At 56.1% G+C, this 17,580-nt stretch overlaps 2 protein-coding genes across 4 annotated transcripts; one reads left to right on the plus strand and one right to left on the minus strand.

The window, feature by feature from the left end:
* The first annotated feature begins 476 nt into the window (after nt 1-476).
* Nucleotides 477-6,446, plus strand: MAD2L2 (mitotic arrest deficient 2 like 2). The gene is made up of 9 exons (XM_007980551.3): nt 477-828; nt 1,253-1,304; nt 1,394-1,512; nt 3,340-3,411; nt 4,008-4,108; nt 4,794-4,888; nt 5,203-5,276; nt 5,754-5,846; nt 6,111-6,446. Exons 2-9 carry the CDS (start codon nt 1,265-1,267, stop codon nt 6,150-6,152), a joined length of 636 nt encoding a protein of 211 aa, XP_007978742.1. The 5' UTR covers nt 477-828; nt 1,253-1,264; the 3' UTR covers nt 6,153-6,446.
* A 131-nt stretch (nt 6,447-6,577) lies between these two features.
* FBXO6 (F-box protein 6) lies at nt 6,578-17,525 on the minus strand. Of its 3 annotated transcripts, none has more exons than XM_007980556.3 (6): nt 17,367-17,525; nt 13,054-13,342; nt 9,568-9,694; nt 8,930-9,025; nt 7,554-7,689; nt 6,578-7,347 (listed from the first exon to the last, which is right to left on the minus strand). In XM_007980556.3, exons 2-6 carry the CDS (start codon nt 13,337-13,339, stop codon nt 7,111-7,113), a joined length of 882 nt encoding a protein of 293 aa, XP_007978747.3. In that variant the 5' UTR covers nt 13,340-13,342; nt 17,367-17,525; the 3' UTR covers nt 6,578-7,110. The 3 variants fall into 3 exon arrangements, with proteins under 3 accessions (XP_007978747.3, XP_007978746.3, XP_007978748.3); XM_007980555.3 differs by lacking the exon at nt 17,367-17,525 and adding an exon at nt 17,189-17,309; XM_007980557.3 differs by lacking the exon at nt 17,367-17,525 and adding an exon at nt 16,878-17,110.
* Nucleotides 17,526-17,580: the final 55 nt, after the last annotated feature.

A 17,580-nucleotide genomic window follows, 5' to 3' on the forward strand; every position in this document is an offset into this window, starting at 1 on the left:
TGTATAAAGGGAACAGTCACAGTAACTGCCTCATGGAGTTACTCCGGGGATTTAGATAATCCAGTGACACACGTAGCCCAGTGCCCAGCACTCGGCTGGAGCTCCATAAAGGTCAGCTATTGTTCTGAAGCGTAGGGCGGGGAGAGTTCATCCTGTTGGGCCGTCAGGCCAGGCTGTATTTAGGTACCCGGTGGGGGCGGGGCGGGGGCGGCGCCGGTGCACGCCCTCTTTTTTTTATTTTTAAAATTTCACCCGGGTCTTGACAACCGGTGCAACCCTGTCCTCCCCTGTTCCCGCCCCCGAGCCAGAGGAGCCTCTTTTAGGTGGGCAACTGCAGAGATGGTGACTCGGGTTAGCTCAGATGTGGCTGCCCTTAGTCCCCAGCTGCGCACTCCCCTTTGCCCTCCCCAGCAACCCCTACCCGCCCTCTTCCGGCGCGTGCTAAAGCGAGAGAAACGCCCTCGGGGGAAGATATGTAGCAATCCGATGGAACTTGGAGATCAACGTTGTGTTTCCTTCGCGCCCACCTGAAGTCGAAGGGAGGTGGAGCGGCGGGTCTCAGCCCCTCCCCGACGCCGAAACCCGGCCTACGTCCCCCGGAGCCCAGTCCCCACAGGCGGAACCGCCCTGTGCGAGCGAGGCCGGGTTTGGACTGCGCGGGAATGGGCGTGGCCTGGGCGGGGCGGGCGCTAGGACCCGCCGGAGCGCCGTGAACGTCACCCAGCGGCGCCGAGGCCCCGGGTTGAGCGGGAGGCGCGATCGGTCCGGTCGGTGGCTCCCCGCGGCGGGGCCGGGCCCGATCTCGGGCGGGAACCGAGCCCAGAGCCGGTACTGGGGGAGGGAGAGGGGGCGGATTCCCGCCGGGAGGGATCCGGCCGGGCAGGGGGCGGAGTCTTATTCCAGCGCAGCTTTGCTTTCCGCGTGTCCCGCTTTGCACTGCCGGCCCTGCGCATCCAGCTGTTTCCCTCTGCGTCCGCGGCCCTGCCCTTTTCGGGGGCACGGCTGTGATCTTTCCACCCCCCGAGACAGCGGAGCGAGGGGGCGCGGGCGGCCAGTGGATAGAGACTGATGCCCCCAAGCACGGACGCCAGCGTCGGGTTGGGGGTTCTTCCCAGCTGCTCTGAGCCTGTGCGAAGCGGGAGGTCATGCCCCAGTTCCCACGGACTGTGGGGAGGGAAGAGACGGTGGAGGCGAGCGGGTTCTGGGCTCCTGGGTGTCTGGAACTACCCTCTGCCCTTGCCCCACCACTCAGGTAGCGGGAAGGATGACCACGCTCACACGACAAGACCTCAACTTTGGCCAAGGTAGGGAGGCTGGACCTGCGGGGTCGGGGGCGGGGGCGTCTGGGCTGGCGGGCTTCCCCGAGCGCACCACCTGCTTGTGCCCCCTGCAGTGGTGGCTGATGTGCTCTGCGAGTTCCTGGAGGTGGCTGTGCATCTCATCCTCTACGTGCGCGAGGTCTACCCTGTGGGCATCTTCCAGAAACGCAAGAAGTACAACGTGCCGGTCCAGGTGAGTCACGTCCCAGAACCACAGCTTGGGTACAGGGTGGACTTTTAAGAACTCTTCGAGGCCGGGCGCGGTGGCTCAAGTCTGTAATCCCAGCACTTTGGGAGGCCGAGACGGGCGGATCACGAGGTCAGGAGATCGAGACCATCCTGGCTAACACGGTGAAACCCCGTCTCTACTGAAAAATACAAGAAAAAAAAACTAGCCGGGCGAGGTGGCAGGCGCCTGTAGTCCCAGCTACTCGGGAGGCTGAGGCAGGAGAATGGCGTGAACCCGGGAGGCGGAGCTTGCAGTGAGCCGTGACCCGGTGTCACTGCACTCCAGCCTGGGCGACAGCGGGAGACTCTGTCTCAAAAAAAAAAAAAAAAAAAAAAAGAACTCTTCGGTCGGGTGTGGTGGCTCACGCCTGTAATCCTGGCACTTTGGGAGGCCGAGGCGGGCAGATCACTTCAGGTCAGGAGTTCGAGACCAGCCTGACAAACCATGGTGAAACCCCATCTCTACTAAAAATACAAAAATTGGCTGGGCGTGGTGGCTAACGCCTGTAATCCCAGATACTCAGGAGGCTGAGGCAGGAGAATCGCTTGAACCTGGGAGGCGGAGGTTGCAGTGAGCCAAGATTGTGCCACTGCATTCCAGCCTGGGTGACAAGAGCGAAACTCCGTCTCAAAAAAAAAAAAAAACCTCTTCCACTTCAGGCCAAGCCAGCACTTTATTTTTTATTTTATTTTATTTTTTGAGACTGAGTCTCGCTGTGTGGCCCTGCCTGGAGTGCAGTTACATGATCTTGGCTCACTGCAACTTCCACCTCCCGGGTTCAAGCGATTCTCCTGCCTCAGCCTCCCAAGTAGCTGGGGATTAAAGGCGTGTGCCACCACACCTGGCTAATTTTTGTATTTTCAGTAGAGACAAGGTTTCGCCGTGTTGGCCAGGCTGGTATTGAACTCCTGACCTCCAGTGATCCGTCTGCCTTGGCCTCCCGAAGTGGTGGGATTACAGGCATGAGCACTTTATTACGAAATAGATTTTGTGTTAGATAATGTTGCCCAACTGTGGGCTAATGTAAGTGTTTTGAGTGTGTTTGGGTAGGCCTGGCTATGATGTTCTGTATGTTACATGTATTAATTGCATTTTCCACTGGCGATATTTGATGGCTTTATCCAAACAAACAACAACAAACCCATAGTATCCGAACAACAACAAACCCATAGTAAGTTGTTGAAGGCCACCTTTAGAGGGAAAAGGAAAAAAAAAATTGACATTTACTCACTTTTTCTTTATGATGAAGTGATTGAAGCTCAGAGAAGTTAAGGAATTTGCCTGAGGCCACACAGTTCCTTAGTTCTTAACTTTTGAAATCTGATTACGTTTTTCTGGATCCTTTTTCTGGAAAAATGCCCACGTGCACAAAGATACAACTTTAGGGACTTTTCAGACTCTGGAGGAGTCCATGGACCCCACATTAAGAACCCCTGATGATATACTAAATGCTCGTATTATTTTTAGTAGAGACGGGGTTTTGCCATTTTGGCCAGGCTGGTCTGAAACTCCTGACCTCAGGCGATCCACCCACCTTATCCTCTCAAAGTGCCAGGATTATAGGAGTGAGCCACTGCGCCCAGCCTGAGTTCTTATCTTCTAACTTCTTTCTCCATAGATAAATTCACAGTTGTTAGCCTCTGGAGGGAAAGTGGGGTCTTCTGGGTAGGGGGCCCTGGAGAGCTGCTGGGCCTCTGACCGAAGGCAGACAGGGCCTTGGGCTCCTGGTCGTGTTGGATGGTTTCCCCATCTGTGCTTTGGGCCTCACCAGCCGCTTGGTGTTGTGTGCAGATGTCCTGCCACCCGGAGCTGAATCAGTATATCCAGGACACGCTGCACTGCGTCAAGCCACTCTTGGAGAAGGTGAGGGTGCACTGGGCTCCGCAGCCACCTCACCCCCTGCTCACCCCTGTCCCTCTATGCTCACAGTCCAACTCTGGGATGGGGTGATGCTAGGACTCTGTGGCGTCTTCATGGCTCCAATACCCAGAAGCCTGTTCCCTGCACTCTGGAGACCATCCCAACCCAGGGGCAGGCTCCAAGGCATGTGGGCCATGTTCAGGGTGCCTTGGGCCTGGGAACCTGGGTTGAAGCTGGCTGTGAGTAGGGACTGCCCTGGTGGGTTCTGGGTTCTTCTCACATCCGTTCCCTGTTCTCCACGCTAAACATTGTGTCTGAGCTGAACCCCTCAGGGTTTCTTCCCCATCTAGTCCTGATCTCAGACTTCCTGGGACCTTCCCTATGGGGCCTGGTTATTCCCTCAGCCTGCACTGCTCATACCGGAGGGTGCCAGCTTCTCAAACCCGAGCTATCTGGGCTCTTGGGGACGCCCAGCCTAGCAGCTGAGCAGGGCTGTGAGTGGGCCGCTTCCCCTCCTTCCTTGGGCAAGGGGGTGGAGGCGGGGTGGTGGAGTGGGGGTGGGGTGCCTGGGTCTGCAGTGGGGGTTCCTCTCCTTGCAGAATGATGTGGAGAAAGTGGTGGTGGTGATTTTGGATAAAGAGCACCGCCCAGTGGAGAAATTCGTCTTTGAGATCACCCAGCCTCCACTGCTGTCCATCAGGTGGGCTGCCCCTGCCCCTCGCCCACTAGCTGGCAGCAGGCCTGTCTCTGGCAACACACCCACCCCTTTAAGGCGGCCCTTGAATACCTTGGAAAAGGCCTGGGGGGAGAAAGGGCAAGATGCGCCAGCCTGACAAGGGGACAGCCTGTAAGCAGCTGAGATGGGTCCAGAGAAATGACATGAGCTACCCAGGGTCACCTGGCTAGGGGCAGAGCCCAGGACACAGAACCAGTTTTCTGTCCAGTCAACTCAAAGTTGACCTCTGGCACATGTGTTAGTTGGTCAACTGCATGCTTCCGATGGTGAGGTCAGGGCACTTGGAATCTATGACCAACCTGTCCCCACAGGCTGCGTGGCCTTAGGCAAGCCCTTTCCCCTCCTGGCTTGGTGTCCTGGTTCTTGGGCCTGGCTGCACATTAAAACCACCTAGGGAGGCCTCCTCAGATCGCCCCTATCTCCCCTGCCCCCCGCCAAATTCTGACTTTGTCTGGGGTGGGGCTGGGCATTTGTTGTAAACTCCCTTGCTGGTTTGAATTGTGTGGACAGGATAGGGGGCTGGGTCCTAGGCATGCAGCACTCTCAGAGGCACTGGAGGGGGTTCTGTACCCCAGGTCTGCATCCAGGCTTGATGCCTGGGGTGGAGGGGAGGGCGCCAGTGTGATGGGAAGACCTCCTCTCCTCTCAGCTCAGACTCCCTGTTGTCTCACGTGGAGCAGCTGCTCCGAGCCTTCATCCTGAAGATCAGCGTGTGTGATGCCGTCCTGGACCACAACCCCCCAGGTGTGTTCCCTCCCCACCCTCTCTTCCCTTGGCGTTTCCACGGTTGTTTCGGGTTGGTCTGTGTTCCCAGGTCCATGTTTGGCTGCTCTGAGACTCATCTCTTCCTAACCCTGAGAGTCCACCTCCTCTGGGAAGCTTCCCTGATTGATTCCACCTGGCTTCCATCTCCCTATTGACTGGGGCTTTTCTTAGCACTTGCTTTGCCATCTGCTCTGGGGGTGCTGCCGAGCCAGCAAGGGAAGTGGGAAGAGGCTGGGCCCAGTGGCAGGCACCAGGGCGGCGGGGGAGCCTCCACCAACCTCTTGCCTCTCCAGGCTGTACCTTCACAGTCCTAGTGCACACAAGAGAAGCCGCCACTCGAAACATGGAGAAGATCCAGGTCATCAAGGTGAGATGAGACGGGTCTGGGTCTGGGTGCAGCCTCTAGAAACGTGATGCGGCAGTTTCAGGCAGGCAGGGGCGTCGCCTGTGGCCAGCCATCCATTATATTGGTGCAGCAGTGCCTGGTACCCAGCAGGTCCTCAGGCCTGGCCACTGCTCCACCTGGGCACTTGGGGCAGTGAGGAGCTCAGGTGGAGCCACCTGCTGGGGCCCCCAGCTCATCCTGGCTCTTCTGAAGTGGGGGCTCTTCAGGGAGGGGTCCTGGCCCATCAGATTCAGCATTGGTACCTGGGGCTTGTCACTTGGGTTCTATGGACTTGGCCTCTGTGGGGGATGGGGGGGCCTGGGGTCTGCATCACCAACAGCTTCCTAGTGATTCTGAGGCTCAGGTTGGAGGCCCCTGGTCTGGAGTGGGAGGGACAGCAAAGTGAGGGCAGGCAAGGGCCCAGTTCCGTCACCCCCCTGACCTTTGTCCCCTCCCTAGGATTTCCCCTGGATCCTGGCGGATGAGCAGGATGTCCACATGCATGACCCCCGTCTGATACCACTAAAAACCATGACGTCGGACATTTTAAAGGTGAGCTTCGTGGGGACCTGGGAAGCTTTATTTAGGGGCTGCTTAGGAAGTGAGGCCCGGCACTGAGGCCTTACTAGAGGGCTTGGGGGAGAGAACGAGGGAATGTCTGGTGGAGGGCTCCTCCCGTCTCTACTCTTCTCCACCTCGGCTATGGCCACGAGGCCCCACCCTTGGCGGAGATCTGCCCACCAGGTGCTTCTGTGTCCTCCAGCAGGGATGCCCTGGCTGTCTCGCTGACTGTGGCTGTTTGTTTATGGTCGTCAGATGCAGCTTTACGTGGAAGAGCGTGCTCACAAAGGCAGCTGAGGGGGCATCTGCCACCTCGCTGATGCCCGAACTGTCAGACTTTGGGGGATCCCTGCCTGGGGCAGTGCTGCATGGCTGCCCTGATTCCAAGTGCTCTTATCGCCTCTGTGTGTGGATCACCCGCCCCAGCCCGGGGCCGCTCAGGTCTGCTTGGAGGATGCCTCCCCCAGGAGGCAGTGAAGGATGCCGCAACCTCGACTTCTCAGCCTCCTGGGGTTCTGCCGGCCAACACTGTCTGTCTCAAATACTGTGCTGTGAGTTCTTTCAATAAAGGGGCCCCAAGGGCTGGGCTGAGCTGATGCCATCATTAACCAGAGTGGGAGGGACAGGTATGGCCAGGGGAAAACCTGGTGGGGGGGGTGCTGCTTCTCCACCAAAATGCCAGGGACCCCCTCTCCCCACTCCTAAAACCAACCCCAGGCTGATTTTACTGAAAACATGTATTTTTTATTTTTTAATATTTATTTATTTATTTATTTATTTATTTATTTATTTATTATTATTATTATTTGAGACAGAGTCTCGCTCTGTCGCCCAGGCTGGAGTGCAGTGGCGTGATCTCGGCTCACTGCAAGCTCCGCCTCCCAGGTTCACACCAGTCTCCCGCCTCAGCCTCCCAAGTAGCTGGGACTACAGGCACCTGCCACCACGTTAATTTTTTGTATTTTTAGTAGAGATGGGATTTCACCATGTTGGCCAGGATGGTCTCGATCTCCTGACCTCGTGATCTGCCCGCCTTGGCCTCCCAAAGTGCTGGGATTACAGGCGTGAGCCACTGTGCCCAGCCTGAAAACATTTATTAAAACAAAACGTCAGAGCTATGTGACAGTAAGTTTCCACAAGCTGGTAGGGTTGAACCGGGGCAGGAGTCGCTGGTACAGGGACTTCACTGCCCACCCCATGCTCAGCTCCTGCATGGAGGAACCTCTGGCTGACCCGGATACAGTATGGACAGCTGTCAGAAAATCTGGAGAACAGCTTGGTAGGGCGATTGGGCAGCCTCCTCCTGTCCATGCTTCTGCCCAGGCTGAGCCTCGGAGGAGGCCTGGGTCCTGGTCCTCTTGTGGCTGACGACGATGCTGCTGTTGGTGACTCGGGGCCCATACCAGCCTGCCCAGTACTGGGTGTCACTGCCCCCGTGCTGAAAGAGGATGTAGCGGACACCCCGGGGGTAGTCTGAGAAGGTGTAGGAGACCTGCCGGGAGGAGGGGACAGGAAGTGACCACCAGGACTGGGGAGGGGAAGGCACGAGCCAGGTCCTCTAAGAGAGCTGCCCAGGCGGGAAGGCAACAGCTCCAGGCCAGAGAGCAGGGGCACCTTGGGCCCTGAGGCTGCCCCTTGCTTCCTGCCATCCTGGCCCTGGGAGGAGTGGGTAGAGAGAGCAAGTGGGTGAGGCCTCACCTCTGTCCATGCAGCATTGTTCCACTGTTGGATGGTCACAGGTGGGGGCTCGAAGGAGGCCAATACGAAGTAGTCAGCTGAGGTCAGCTGCACCTTGAGTTGGTAGGTGCAGCCACAGTCGGCTCTGGCAGCAAACCTGGTGGAGGGGTTGAGAGCCCTGTGTCCAAGCCACCGAGGGCTGGCCCCAGCACTGGGGGCAGGGGGAACCTACACATTGGAGCTTGGAGCTTTGTTTCCCATCAGCCAACACTGCTCTGCCTGCTAGGCCCAGCTGGCTTCAGCGCTCCCTATGCCCCACTGTAGCCTGGGGGTAAGCAGTTGGTCCATGCTGGCCTCAGTTACCCCATCTGAGAAAAGGGACCCTTTCGGGCATCCTACTAAAGATGTGACCTCAAAAAGCAAAAGATCCCTCCAGAGAGGCCTGGTCTGTCCAAGCCACGTCACCTGTACTTACAATGGACCAGGCTGTGGATTCAGTGGGAGAGTCAAGGGGGTAGCCTGTGTAATGGGGCTGGCACAGAGCTCACCTTCTGCTCAGCCCAGCCCAGCCACCTCTCCCCTCTGCAGCTCTGCATACTCTTCCATCCTCGCCCATTTATCCTCAGAGTGGCGGCCCTGGGGTCTGCCTAGAACTGGGGTCCTGCTTCTGCCACTGGCCAAGCCAGAGCCTGGCACACTTCTGTGCACAGAGTAGGAGCTCGAAAAAGAGTCATGGGATGAATAGGAAAAGGACCCGGGGAGGCAGGTAGGTCAGGGGACCTGAGGGTTTCCACCCAGTCCAGAGAGGGCTGAGGTCCTCTGTTGTCCGAGTGCCTGTCAGTGTTGACCGGGCACAGTGGCTCACGCCTGTAATCCCAGCACTTTGGGAGGCCAAGGTGGGTGGATCACTTGAGGTCAGGAGTTTGAAACTAGCCTGACCAGCATGGTGAAACTCCATCTGTATTAAAATGATTAAAAAAATAGCCGGGCGTAGTGGTGGGCAACTGTAATCCCAGCTACTCGGGAGGCTGAGGCAGGAGAATCGCTTGAACGTGGGAGGTGGAGGTTGCAGTGAGCCAAGATCGCGCCACTGCACTCCAGCCTGGGTGAAAGAGCAAGACTCTCAAAAAAAAAAGTGCCTGTCCATGACAACCCACCGGGGGGCCTCAGCCTCCTCATCTGCACACTGGCGCTGCTGTGTCCTGCTGACTCCGTCACAGGGTGGTGGGGAGGCCAGGAGGTGCCGCAGGGTCTGGGCACAGCGGGGGCAGAGGCCGGGGCTACCTGGCTGTAGGACACTGCTGGGCACAGTGGGCACTTGCTGTGGCTTGTCTCACCCGGCACAGCAGTAAGAGGAGCATGTAGAGTGGGGGACACAGGCCATGGACCTTACTCACCAGTCCTTAACCACGATGTCCGGCCGGAATGTGTCCAGTAGCTCCTCCCAGTAGCCCTCAGCTACAAGGTCCACCAGCTGGGACTTGAGGCACATTCTGGGGAGCAGAGTTGGGGGCTTGCGTACCTGGGTGTGCTATGCATGGCCCCCCCTCGCCCAAGCCTTGGCAGCCCCTGGGAGCCCAGGGAGGTGGTCTGGGGACTTAGGGTATCCTTTGGCCGCCGCAGGACAGGCACTGGCTGGGGCTGACTGGTTTCTCCTCCAGTGTAGGAGGGAGTCTGACCCACTTGTGCCTGGGTGGCATCTGATTCCAGTCCAAAGGCCTAGTGTTCCAGGGCACCAGGCAGGGCACTCTTGTAAACTCAAGTTCCTAGCTTAGGGATGGATGCCTGTAGATAGCCCTGGCTTATCTTAACCACCCAATGGACTCTTGGCCTGCTTCAGTGATCCCCACCCCCACTGTCCATGAACACAGCACTGAGTGACTCCAGGAAGCAGTGACTCTGGGCAAGTTTTGGGGCCACCTCCCTTGAGCTTCACAGAGAGGCCTTCCCTTAGAAGACTTTGCCTGAGACTTGGCAAAGGTGTCCTAACCCTCTGTCCCCTCCATGCAAGCCTGGTAGGTTCAGTTTGCCTTACTCATAGGATGTGACAAAATACTTCTTGACTTTGGGGTCAGGAAAATCTGTCCCGTGGGCTCCAGGGAGGCTCTCCACCTTCCAGCGGTCCCCACCATTGAAATCGATTTGCCAAGCAAACATATCCTCTAGGAAGAACAGAAGCCGAGGTGAGACCCGCTGTGTAAATCCAAAATACAGCCCTCCCCACCTGGTCCTGGGAGGGCGGGAGGGAGGGTGGTTGGCGTTAGTGACCTTCTTGGGAGGCAGGACTTGCTCATGCTCAGGTTTCTGGGGCTGTGGACACCAAAGGGTTAACAAGCTTGTTCCTTCTCAAGGGCACTGTGTAGCTAAGGTACCCCATCAGCCCAAGTATACCCCAACTGCACCCTGGAGCACCCCTCCAACACATTCCCACCTGTCTTCACCATATCAGCTCTGACCTGACTCTGTCCCTCCCACACAGTCCCAAACTGGCCTCACTCCTAACACACAGCTGGAGAAAATGCATGTTACCAGAAATTCTAAACTAACCCCTTCCTCACTTCCATGTTGCGGTGGAACTCTGGGAAATACCCAAGTATCAGTTCTCAAAAAATGAAATTACGAGGGGCCTATGAGAGTACTGTCCTCAAAGACTAATGTGAGGCCAGGCACAATGGCTTGGTCTGTAATCCCAGCACTTTGGGAGGCTGAGGCAGGTGGATCTCTTGAATCCAGGAGTTCAAGACCAGCCTAGGGAACATAGCGACACCCTTTTTTTTTTTTTTTTTAAATAAGTAAAATAATTTTTTAAAAAAGGCTAACAAGTGTTCATCCCAACACAGACTGCTTACTTGACCCAGATGGCACCCCAGATGTCCAGGAGGGAGAGGCCATTGGTTAACGACATAACCCAGATTGGAGGCCCTAGAGGATGGGTTTGTGGGTGGCCATGGGAACAAAGATTCCCATAGGGCCCAGATGGCCCAGGGCAAGAGTGCTAAGTGGAGGAACTGGTACCCTTTGGGCTGGGTGGTGTGGTAACATTCATGGGTGGACTTCCATTAGGTGGACCTGGTGGGTTCAGGGGGGCGATCACCCTCTTCACACTGAACTTAGAGGACCTTAGAAAACAAGGGCGCTTCTCTACTGGCGCTGCCCAGGCAATCACTGGGGCACTTCTCAAATGGCTTGCTCCCCCTCCAGAAGCCCGCTATTCTCACGTGCTCTGGGGTCCCCAGTAGAGAACCAGAGGAGTAATACAGAAATCCACGAGCTGGGCTGACGCTGAGTACAGACCTGGGGGTATCTCAGCAAGGCTTGACTGAACACTGCCGGCCCCGGGCAGGCCAGGCTGCAAGGCCAGCTCCGTTAGGCGGTGTTAAGCCAAGTGGGCAGCTTAGCTGGGCAGCTTCTGAATGAAATCCGGGGCAGGCAGAGGGACTGAGTGTCGAGCGCTGTCTATGGGGGCTCTGGGATTTGGGGTGGGGGGAATTTGAGGCCTTTATCTGTCAGGACCAAACCCTGGAAGCTGGGCAATTGTGCATCTTTGGGGAAGTCACTCATCTTGGGCCCAAAGCTCGCCATCTATACAATGGAGTCCACCCTAATTGTCTTGGCATCTCCCAGGTTCCTGTGTGTGTGTGTAAGAGAGAGAGAGAGAGAGAGAGAGAGAGAGAGACCCTCTGTCACTCAGGCTGCTGGAGTGCAGTGGCGCGATCTCAGCTCACTGCAACCTCCGCTTCCCAGGACCTCCGCTTCCCAGGTTCAAGTGGTGCTCCTGCCTCAGCCTCCCAAGTAGTTGGGATTACAGGTGCCCACCACCATGCCCAGCTGATTTGTGTATTTTTTGGTAGAGGGTTTTACCATGTTGGCTTTTACCAGGGTTTTACCATGTTGGCCAGGCTGGTCTCGAACTCCTGACCTCAAGTGATCTGCCTGCCTTGGCCTCCCAAAGTGCTGGGATTATAGGCATGAGCCACCGTGCCTGGCCTATTTGTTTTATTTTTAAATTATTTTTTTCAGAGACAGGGTCTCACTCTGTTTCCCAGGCTGGAGTGCAGTGGCACAATCTTGGCTCACTTCAACCTCCACCTCCTGGGTTCAAGCGATTCTCCTGCTTCAGCCTCCTGAGGAGTTGAGATTACAGGTGCCTGCCACCATGCCTGGCTAATTTTTTTGTATTTTTATAGAGATGGAGTTTCACCATGTTGTCCAGGCTGGTCTTGAACACCTGACCTCAAGTAATTGCCCATCTCAGCCTCCCAAAGTGCTGGGATTACAGGTATGAGCCACTGCACCTGGCCAATCTCCCTGGATCCTAATGAGGATGAAGAGAATACAGAGATAGCAAGGAGGTTCTAAGTACACAAACCAGGTCTCCAAATCAGTTGCTGCTGGAGTCCCAACAGGAAGTATGGTGTGTCCGGGGTGGATGGTGGCTCATGCCTATAATTCCAGCACTTTGGGAGGCTGAGGCAGGCGGATCATTTGAGCCCAGGAGTTCGAGACCAGTCTGGGCAACATGGTGAGACCCTGTCTGTAATTAAAAAATATATATATGGGAAGCGTGGTGCCTGGTACATAGCAGGTACCAAATGAAGGAAGGGAAAAGGGAAAAAAAATCCCTGGGAAATACAAGAGAATGTAACAGGCTAAGTGGAGACCTTCAGCTGTGATCACAGGCCCCTCTGGATCCTCATTTTGTTTGTATAATGGGGCTAACAGGAGGATGGGTAAGTACATTTGTAAAGATCTCCCATGAATACCTGGCACAGACGAGGCCCTTGGTCAACATGAGGCAGCTTGGGCTGTACTCTGGGGGACAGGTGGGTCTGCAGTGTGCTTGTTCATTCAACGAGCATTTCTTGGGCACCTGCTATGTGCAGGTGTCACTGTGGATGCTATAGTGTAGCAAACAATGTCCATTTGGCCACTGGAACTTGAAGTTTGTGGCAGAAAAAAATATGGAAATTCTGAAAAAAACACTTTTTTTTTGGAGACTAAGTTTCACTCTTGTCACCCAGGCTGGAGTGCAGTGGAGTCATCCCAGCTCACTGCAACCTCTGCCTCCCAGGTTCAAGCGATGCTCCTGCCTCAGCCTCCCGAGCAGCTGGGATTCTAGGTGTGGGTCAGCATGCCCAACTTCCTGTGTTTTTAGTAGAGACAGGGCCTCGCCATTTTGACCAGGCTGGTCTCCAACTCCTTACCTCAGGTGATCCGCCCATCTCAGCCTCCCAAAGTGTTGGGATTACAGGCGTGAGCCCCCGCGCCTGGTGAAAAATGTTACAGGGCATGAAATGGAGGTGCTATGCTGGAGGTGGAGAGTGCTGTTTTTAGATTGGGAGCACAGGGCAGGTCTCTGAACTGAGACCTGAAAAATGAGAAGGAACCAAGGGAGTGAGGTGGGTGTTTAGGATTAGAGAACATTCCAGGTAGCGTGGGAATCACAAGTGCCAAGGCCCAAGGATGGGAAGGATGGGAAGGAACGAGCCCGGTGGTGGCCTCCACCCTGCCCCCATGCCACCTTCAGCGCACGGGTTGCGCAGGAGGTTCCTGTGCAGGCTCCGTAGGAAGTAGAAGATCTTCCAGTCGGCCACGGGCTGGTCCCAGTCCTCGGTGATGAAGCCCTCTCGAAGGCACTTGCGCTTCCAGAGGGTCATGAGGTCGATGAGATCCCGCCAGAGGCTGCAGACCAGGCGGCAGTTCAGCAGCAGCTGGCGGGCGGGCACGTGCGTGAACAGCTCCAGCAGGATGTTCTCGGGCAGCTCGTTAATGCTGTCCAGGGCTGCCTTGGGGTGGGGAGCATCCATGGCCTGTGGGGGGGGACAGCGGTTATGAGCCTGACCAGGGAGGTGGGCCCTCAGGTCCCCAGGGAACTAGGCCAGGGACTCCTCTCCAACCCTGCATTAGCCAGGTGTGGTGGCACACTCGTGGAGTCCCAGCTAGTTGGGAGGCGGAAGCAGAGGCTGAGCCTGGGAGTTCAAGGCTACAGTGAGCTATGATTGCGCCACTGCATCCCTGCCCGGGCAACTGAGCAAGAACCTGGCTCAAAAACAAAAACAAAAAAACCACAAAAGAGCATTTCGGAGGCTGAGGGTCCTTCCAGTAAACAGTAGCCCCTCAGTGGAAAGAGTAGTCATGGGACCCACATTCAGAAGAGTGCAAAACAAGTAGGAAAGTCTTTAGAGACACATATTTTAAAAGGCCCCTCCCCAATTTAAGAAAAAATTGCTTAATTTTAAAGCCAGTGGTTTGGGTGGACTGTAAGATTTTGTGGAGGCCACACTTATCTGCAAAGTTCTGTGAGGGTTTTGGTGATTGTTGTTATTTTAATGCTCTGGATTCACTGTCAGAATATATCTTTTTTTTTTTTTTTTTGAGACAATCTTGCTCTGTTGCCCAGGCTGGAGTGCAGTGGTGCGATCTCGGCTCACTGCAACCTCCGCCTCCTGGGTTCAAGCGATTCTCCTGCCTCAGCCTCCCGAGTAGCTGGGACTATAGGTGCCCACTACCACGCCCAGCTAATTTTTTTGTATTTTTAGTAGAGACAAGGTTTCACCGTGTTAGCCAGGATGGTCTCCATCTCCTGACCCCGTGATCCACCCGCCTTGGCCTCCCAAAGTGCTGGAATTACAGGTGTGAGCCACCGCGCCTGGCCAGAATATAAAATCAGTTTTATGAATGTTCATTCAGTGGTTGGCGAGCGCTAAGAAACCACCTGCCTCTCTCCAGAAGCTCACTTTGGCCTGGAAGTCAGATGTGATCAAACAACCCCATGGGAAGCCCCCACAGCACCCGGCTGGGCTGCCTTGGGTGTCAGGCCAGAATCTACTTGGAGATGGCCGGAAAACAAAAATCAGATGGAGGGTGCCTGAGAAGACTGCCTGGGTTTGAATCCTGCTCTGCAGTGACCAGTTGGGAAGCTGTGGAAAGGAGGCGGTAACTGTCCTGACCCTGGAAGGGCCAGGAGAACCAAGTGAAGCACAGATCTTCGGTCAGCATTGCTGCCAGCACAAACCTGCCCTCAACACTGTCCCCCCTGTACCTCTGCACTGCACGCGGGTTCTGGAAAACTTCAAGCAATGCCACAGCCCTGGCCTGAATCTGTTACCTGGGGGCACCTATTAGTCCCCTAAAGGGATCCCAGGTACTTGCCCCAGTAGGTGGGGGTTGGCCAGCAGCCAGGGCTCTGCCCTGTCACTCAGGTGGGCCTCATCTGCTTACACATGAGGAGAGAATGTTCTCCACCTACAAGCAGGGAAACAGAAACTTGCGGGCCTCTTTTTTTTTTTTTCCCTCCCCCACCCCCGAGACAGAGTTTCGCTCTTGTTGCCCAGGCTGGAGTGCAGTGGTGGGATCTCAGCTCACTGCAATCTCCACCTCCTGGGTTCGAGCAATTCTCCAGCCTCAGCTTTCCAAGTAACTGTGATTACAGGTGTCCGCCACCACACCCCGCTAATTTTTTATTTTTAGTAGAGATGGGGTTTCACCATGTTGGCCAGGCTGGTTTTGAACTCCTGACCTCAGGTGATCCACCCGCCTCGGCCTCCCAAAGTGCTGGGATTACAGGCGTAAACCACTGCTCCTGGCCTTTTGCTGTGGCCTCCTGATTTTCCACAGAGGCTTGGCCATAGCAGCAGTTCATAGTCTTCTGAAAGCTCCCATCCCAGAAAACCGGAGGGTGGGTGTATGCTGGCTCCTGCCCGGGGAGGAACACTTTACATGGCAGAGAAAACAGGTGAGGTACTTGTGCCTCGTGAAAAATGCTTTGCAAGCTGGGAGCGGTGGCTCAAGTCTGTAATCCCAGCACTTTGGGAGGCCAAGGTGGGCGGATCAGGAGGGCAGAAGTTCGAGACCAGCCTGGCCAACATAGTGAAACCTCGTCTCTACTAAAAATACAAAAAATTAGCCAGGTTTGGTGGTGTGTGCCTGTAATCCCAGCTACTTGGGAGGCTGAGATAGGAGAATCATGTGAACCCGGGAGGCAGAGGTTGTAGTGAGCCGAGATTGCACCATTGCACTCCAGCCTGGGTGACAGTGCAAGACACGCCTCCAAATAAAAAACAAAAAAGAAAAGAAAAAAGGCTTTGCAACCTTGGTAACACAGGGAGACCCTGTCTCTATAAATAGTGAAAAAATTCGCCGGGCATAGTGGCGAGTGCCTGTGGTCCTAGCTACTTGGGAGGCTATGGTGTTAAGATCGCCTGAGCCCAGGAGGTCAAGGCTGCAGTAGCTCACAGGCGTGAGCCACCAAACCCGGCCCCTCAGAGGTTTTCTAACTTAGAGTCCATGAGGCCTGCTGAGGTCACACTCTAGGGAAAGAAGGAGCCCGCTGGAGCAGAGTGAGCCATGATTCCTCCACGGCATTCCAGCCTGGGCAAGAGCAAAACTGTCAAAAAGAGAAAGGCTTTGATAGGGAAAAAAACCCCAAAAAACTCAATGTGGCCAAGTCTTCTAAGTTATGAGAAGCAAATGTAAGCATTCGAAAAAAAATGTAAAACCTGTCAATTAAAAATGCCTGTAGTCTGGGCAACATAGTGAGACACTGTCTCTAGAAGAAAAGAAATTAGGTTGGGGGCGGGGACTCATGCCTGTAATTCCAGCACTTTGGTAGGCCGAGGTGGGCAGATCACAAGGTGGGGAGTTCAAGACCAGCCTGGGTAATATGGTGAAACTCCATCTCTATAAAAATACAAAAATTAGTTGAGTGTGGTATCGTGTGCCCGTAGTCCCAGCTACTCGGGACGGTGAGGCAGGAGAATTGCTTGAACCCGGGAAGTGGAGGTTGCAGTGAGCTGAGATTGCACCACTGCACTACAGCCTGGGCAACACAGTGAGACTGTCTCAAAAAAAAAAAAAAAAGAAGAAGAAAAGAAATTGGCTAGACCTGGTGGCCCGTGCCTATAGTCCCTGCTACTCAGGAGGCTGAGGCAGGAGAATGGCTTGAGCCCAGGAAGTGGAGGCTGCAGTGAGCTGTGACCATGCCACTGCACTCCGGCCTGGGTGACAGAGCAAGACTGCCTAAAATAAATAAATAAATAAATAAACGCTGGCAACTTCTAAAGTCACTGTCTAGACTCTAGACCAAATAAAAGTCACTGGGCTCCAAGCTAGAGGCGTTTAGGCACCAATAGCTTCCTACCGTGGTGACTGAAGTCTGGTCTCTGGCCCAGTCCGCATTTTCTTGCGCCCCTTCCCCGCCCCCACACGGGGCATTTTGTGGTGGGGAAGTCCATGCCAGCCCTAGGAAGCCCTCACACCGATCGGGTTCCCCAACTGCCCGGCCCGGCGTCTCGTGCTGGCCTTCACCGCACCCACCCTCCCAGCAAGCTCTCGGGGCACTCTTACTTCACCGGTTTCTCGGAAACAGAAACCGTGGCTGGGGAAAGGCAGGCGCCGGATCTCGCAGGCGCGTGGGGGCCTGGAGGTCCCCTGACAGTTCTCCGAATCCGGCAATGGCCTCGGGATGTGGCCGGGGTGGAGGCGGCCGCAGAGCCTCCGCTCAGGTGGCCCCGGGGCCAGGCCCCCAGTCCGGACCCAGCGGCCCGCGCCCCCCAGCCCTGGACGCCCGGACCAGCGCCCGCAGGCTCCGTGAACGCCCAGGCGCCTGAGACCCCGGCTCCCCACTCGCCCGCCGCCCGTCCCCCCGGGGCCGCAACCTGGAAGCAGCGGCGGAGCTCCGGGTCGGCCCGAGCCTACGGCCTCGGCGGCGTCGTCGCTGGGCCCCGCCCGGCCCCGCCGCCGCGTCACGCGCTGCGCTCGGTCTCCACCCCCGCCCCGGACCCCGCTGCCGTCCCTCTCGGCCCGGCCCCGCACCTTCGCCGCGGGAAGACTAACCTGAGGTCCCTGGGGCCCGGGCCCTCGCTGCGGCCTGCGTGTCCTGAAGCTTAGTCTCCCCCTCCAGGCGGCGGGCGGCTCAGCACCCACACCTGCACCCCCCTCCTCTGCAAGGCAAAAGTCCCTGAACGCTAGGCAGCTCACCGGACCTCCGCACTAGTTCCTTCCTTACGGGACCCAGGGCTCCACCCTTGACCCTCGGTTCACTCCCTAG

The sequence above is a fragment of the Chlorocebus sabaeus genome, chromosome 20, assembly GCF_047675955.1.
Source record: "Chlorocebus sabaeus isolate Y175 chromosome 20, mChlSab1.0.hap1, whole genome shotgun sequence".
Classification (NCBI taxonomy): domain Eukaryota; kingdom Metazoa; phylum Chordata; class Mammalia; order Primates; family Cercopithecidae; genus Chlorocebus; species Chlorocebus sabaeus.

What these genes read in the sequence shown, in the direction of transcription:
- MAD2L2 (XM_007980551.3), top strand. Translation starts at nt 1,265, where the DNA reads ATGACCACGCTCACACGACAAGACCTCAACTTTGGCCAAG. An exon ending in AGACCTCAACTTTGGCCAAG is followed by an intron (nt 1,305 to 1,393) that starts GTAGGGAGGCTG and finishes TGCCCCCTGCAG; the next exon opens with TGGTGGCTGATGTGCTCTGC. An exon ending in AGAAGATCCAGGTCATCAAG is followed by an intron (nt 5,277 to 5,753) that starts GTGAGATGAGAC and finishes TCCCCTCCCTAG; the next exon opens with GATTTCCCCTGGATCCTGGC.
- FBXO6 (XM_007980556.3), bottom strand. Translation starts at nt 13,339, where the DNA reads ATGGATGCTCCCCACCCCAAGGCAGCCCTGGACAGCATTAACGAGCTG. An exon ending in GACATCGTGGTTAAGGACTG is followed by an intron (nt 7,690 to 8,929) that starts GTGAGTAAGGTC and finishes CCCCTCCACCAG; the next exon opens with GTTTGCTGCCAGAGCCGACT. An exon ending in ACAATGCTGCATGGACAGAG is followed by an intron (nt 7,348 to 7,553) that starts GTGAGGCCTCAC and finishes TCCTCCCGGCAG; the next exon opens with GTCTCCTACACCTTCTCAGA.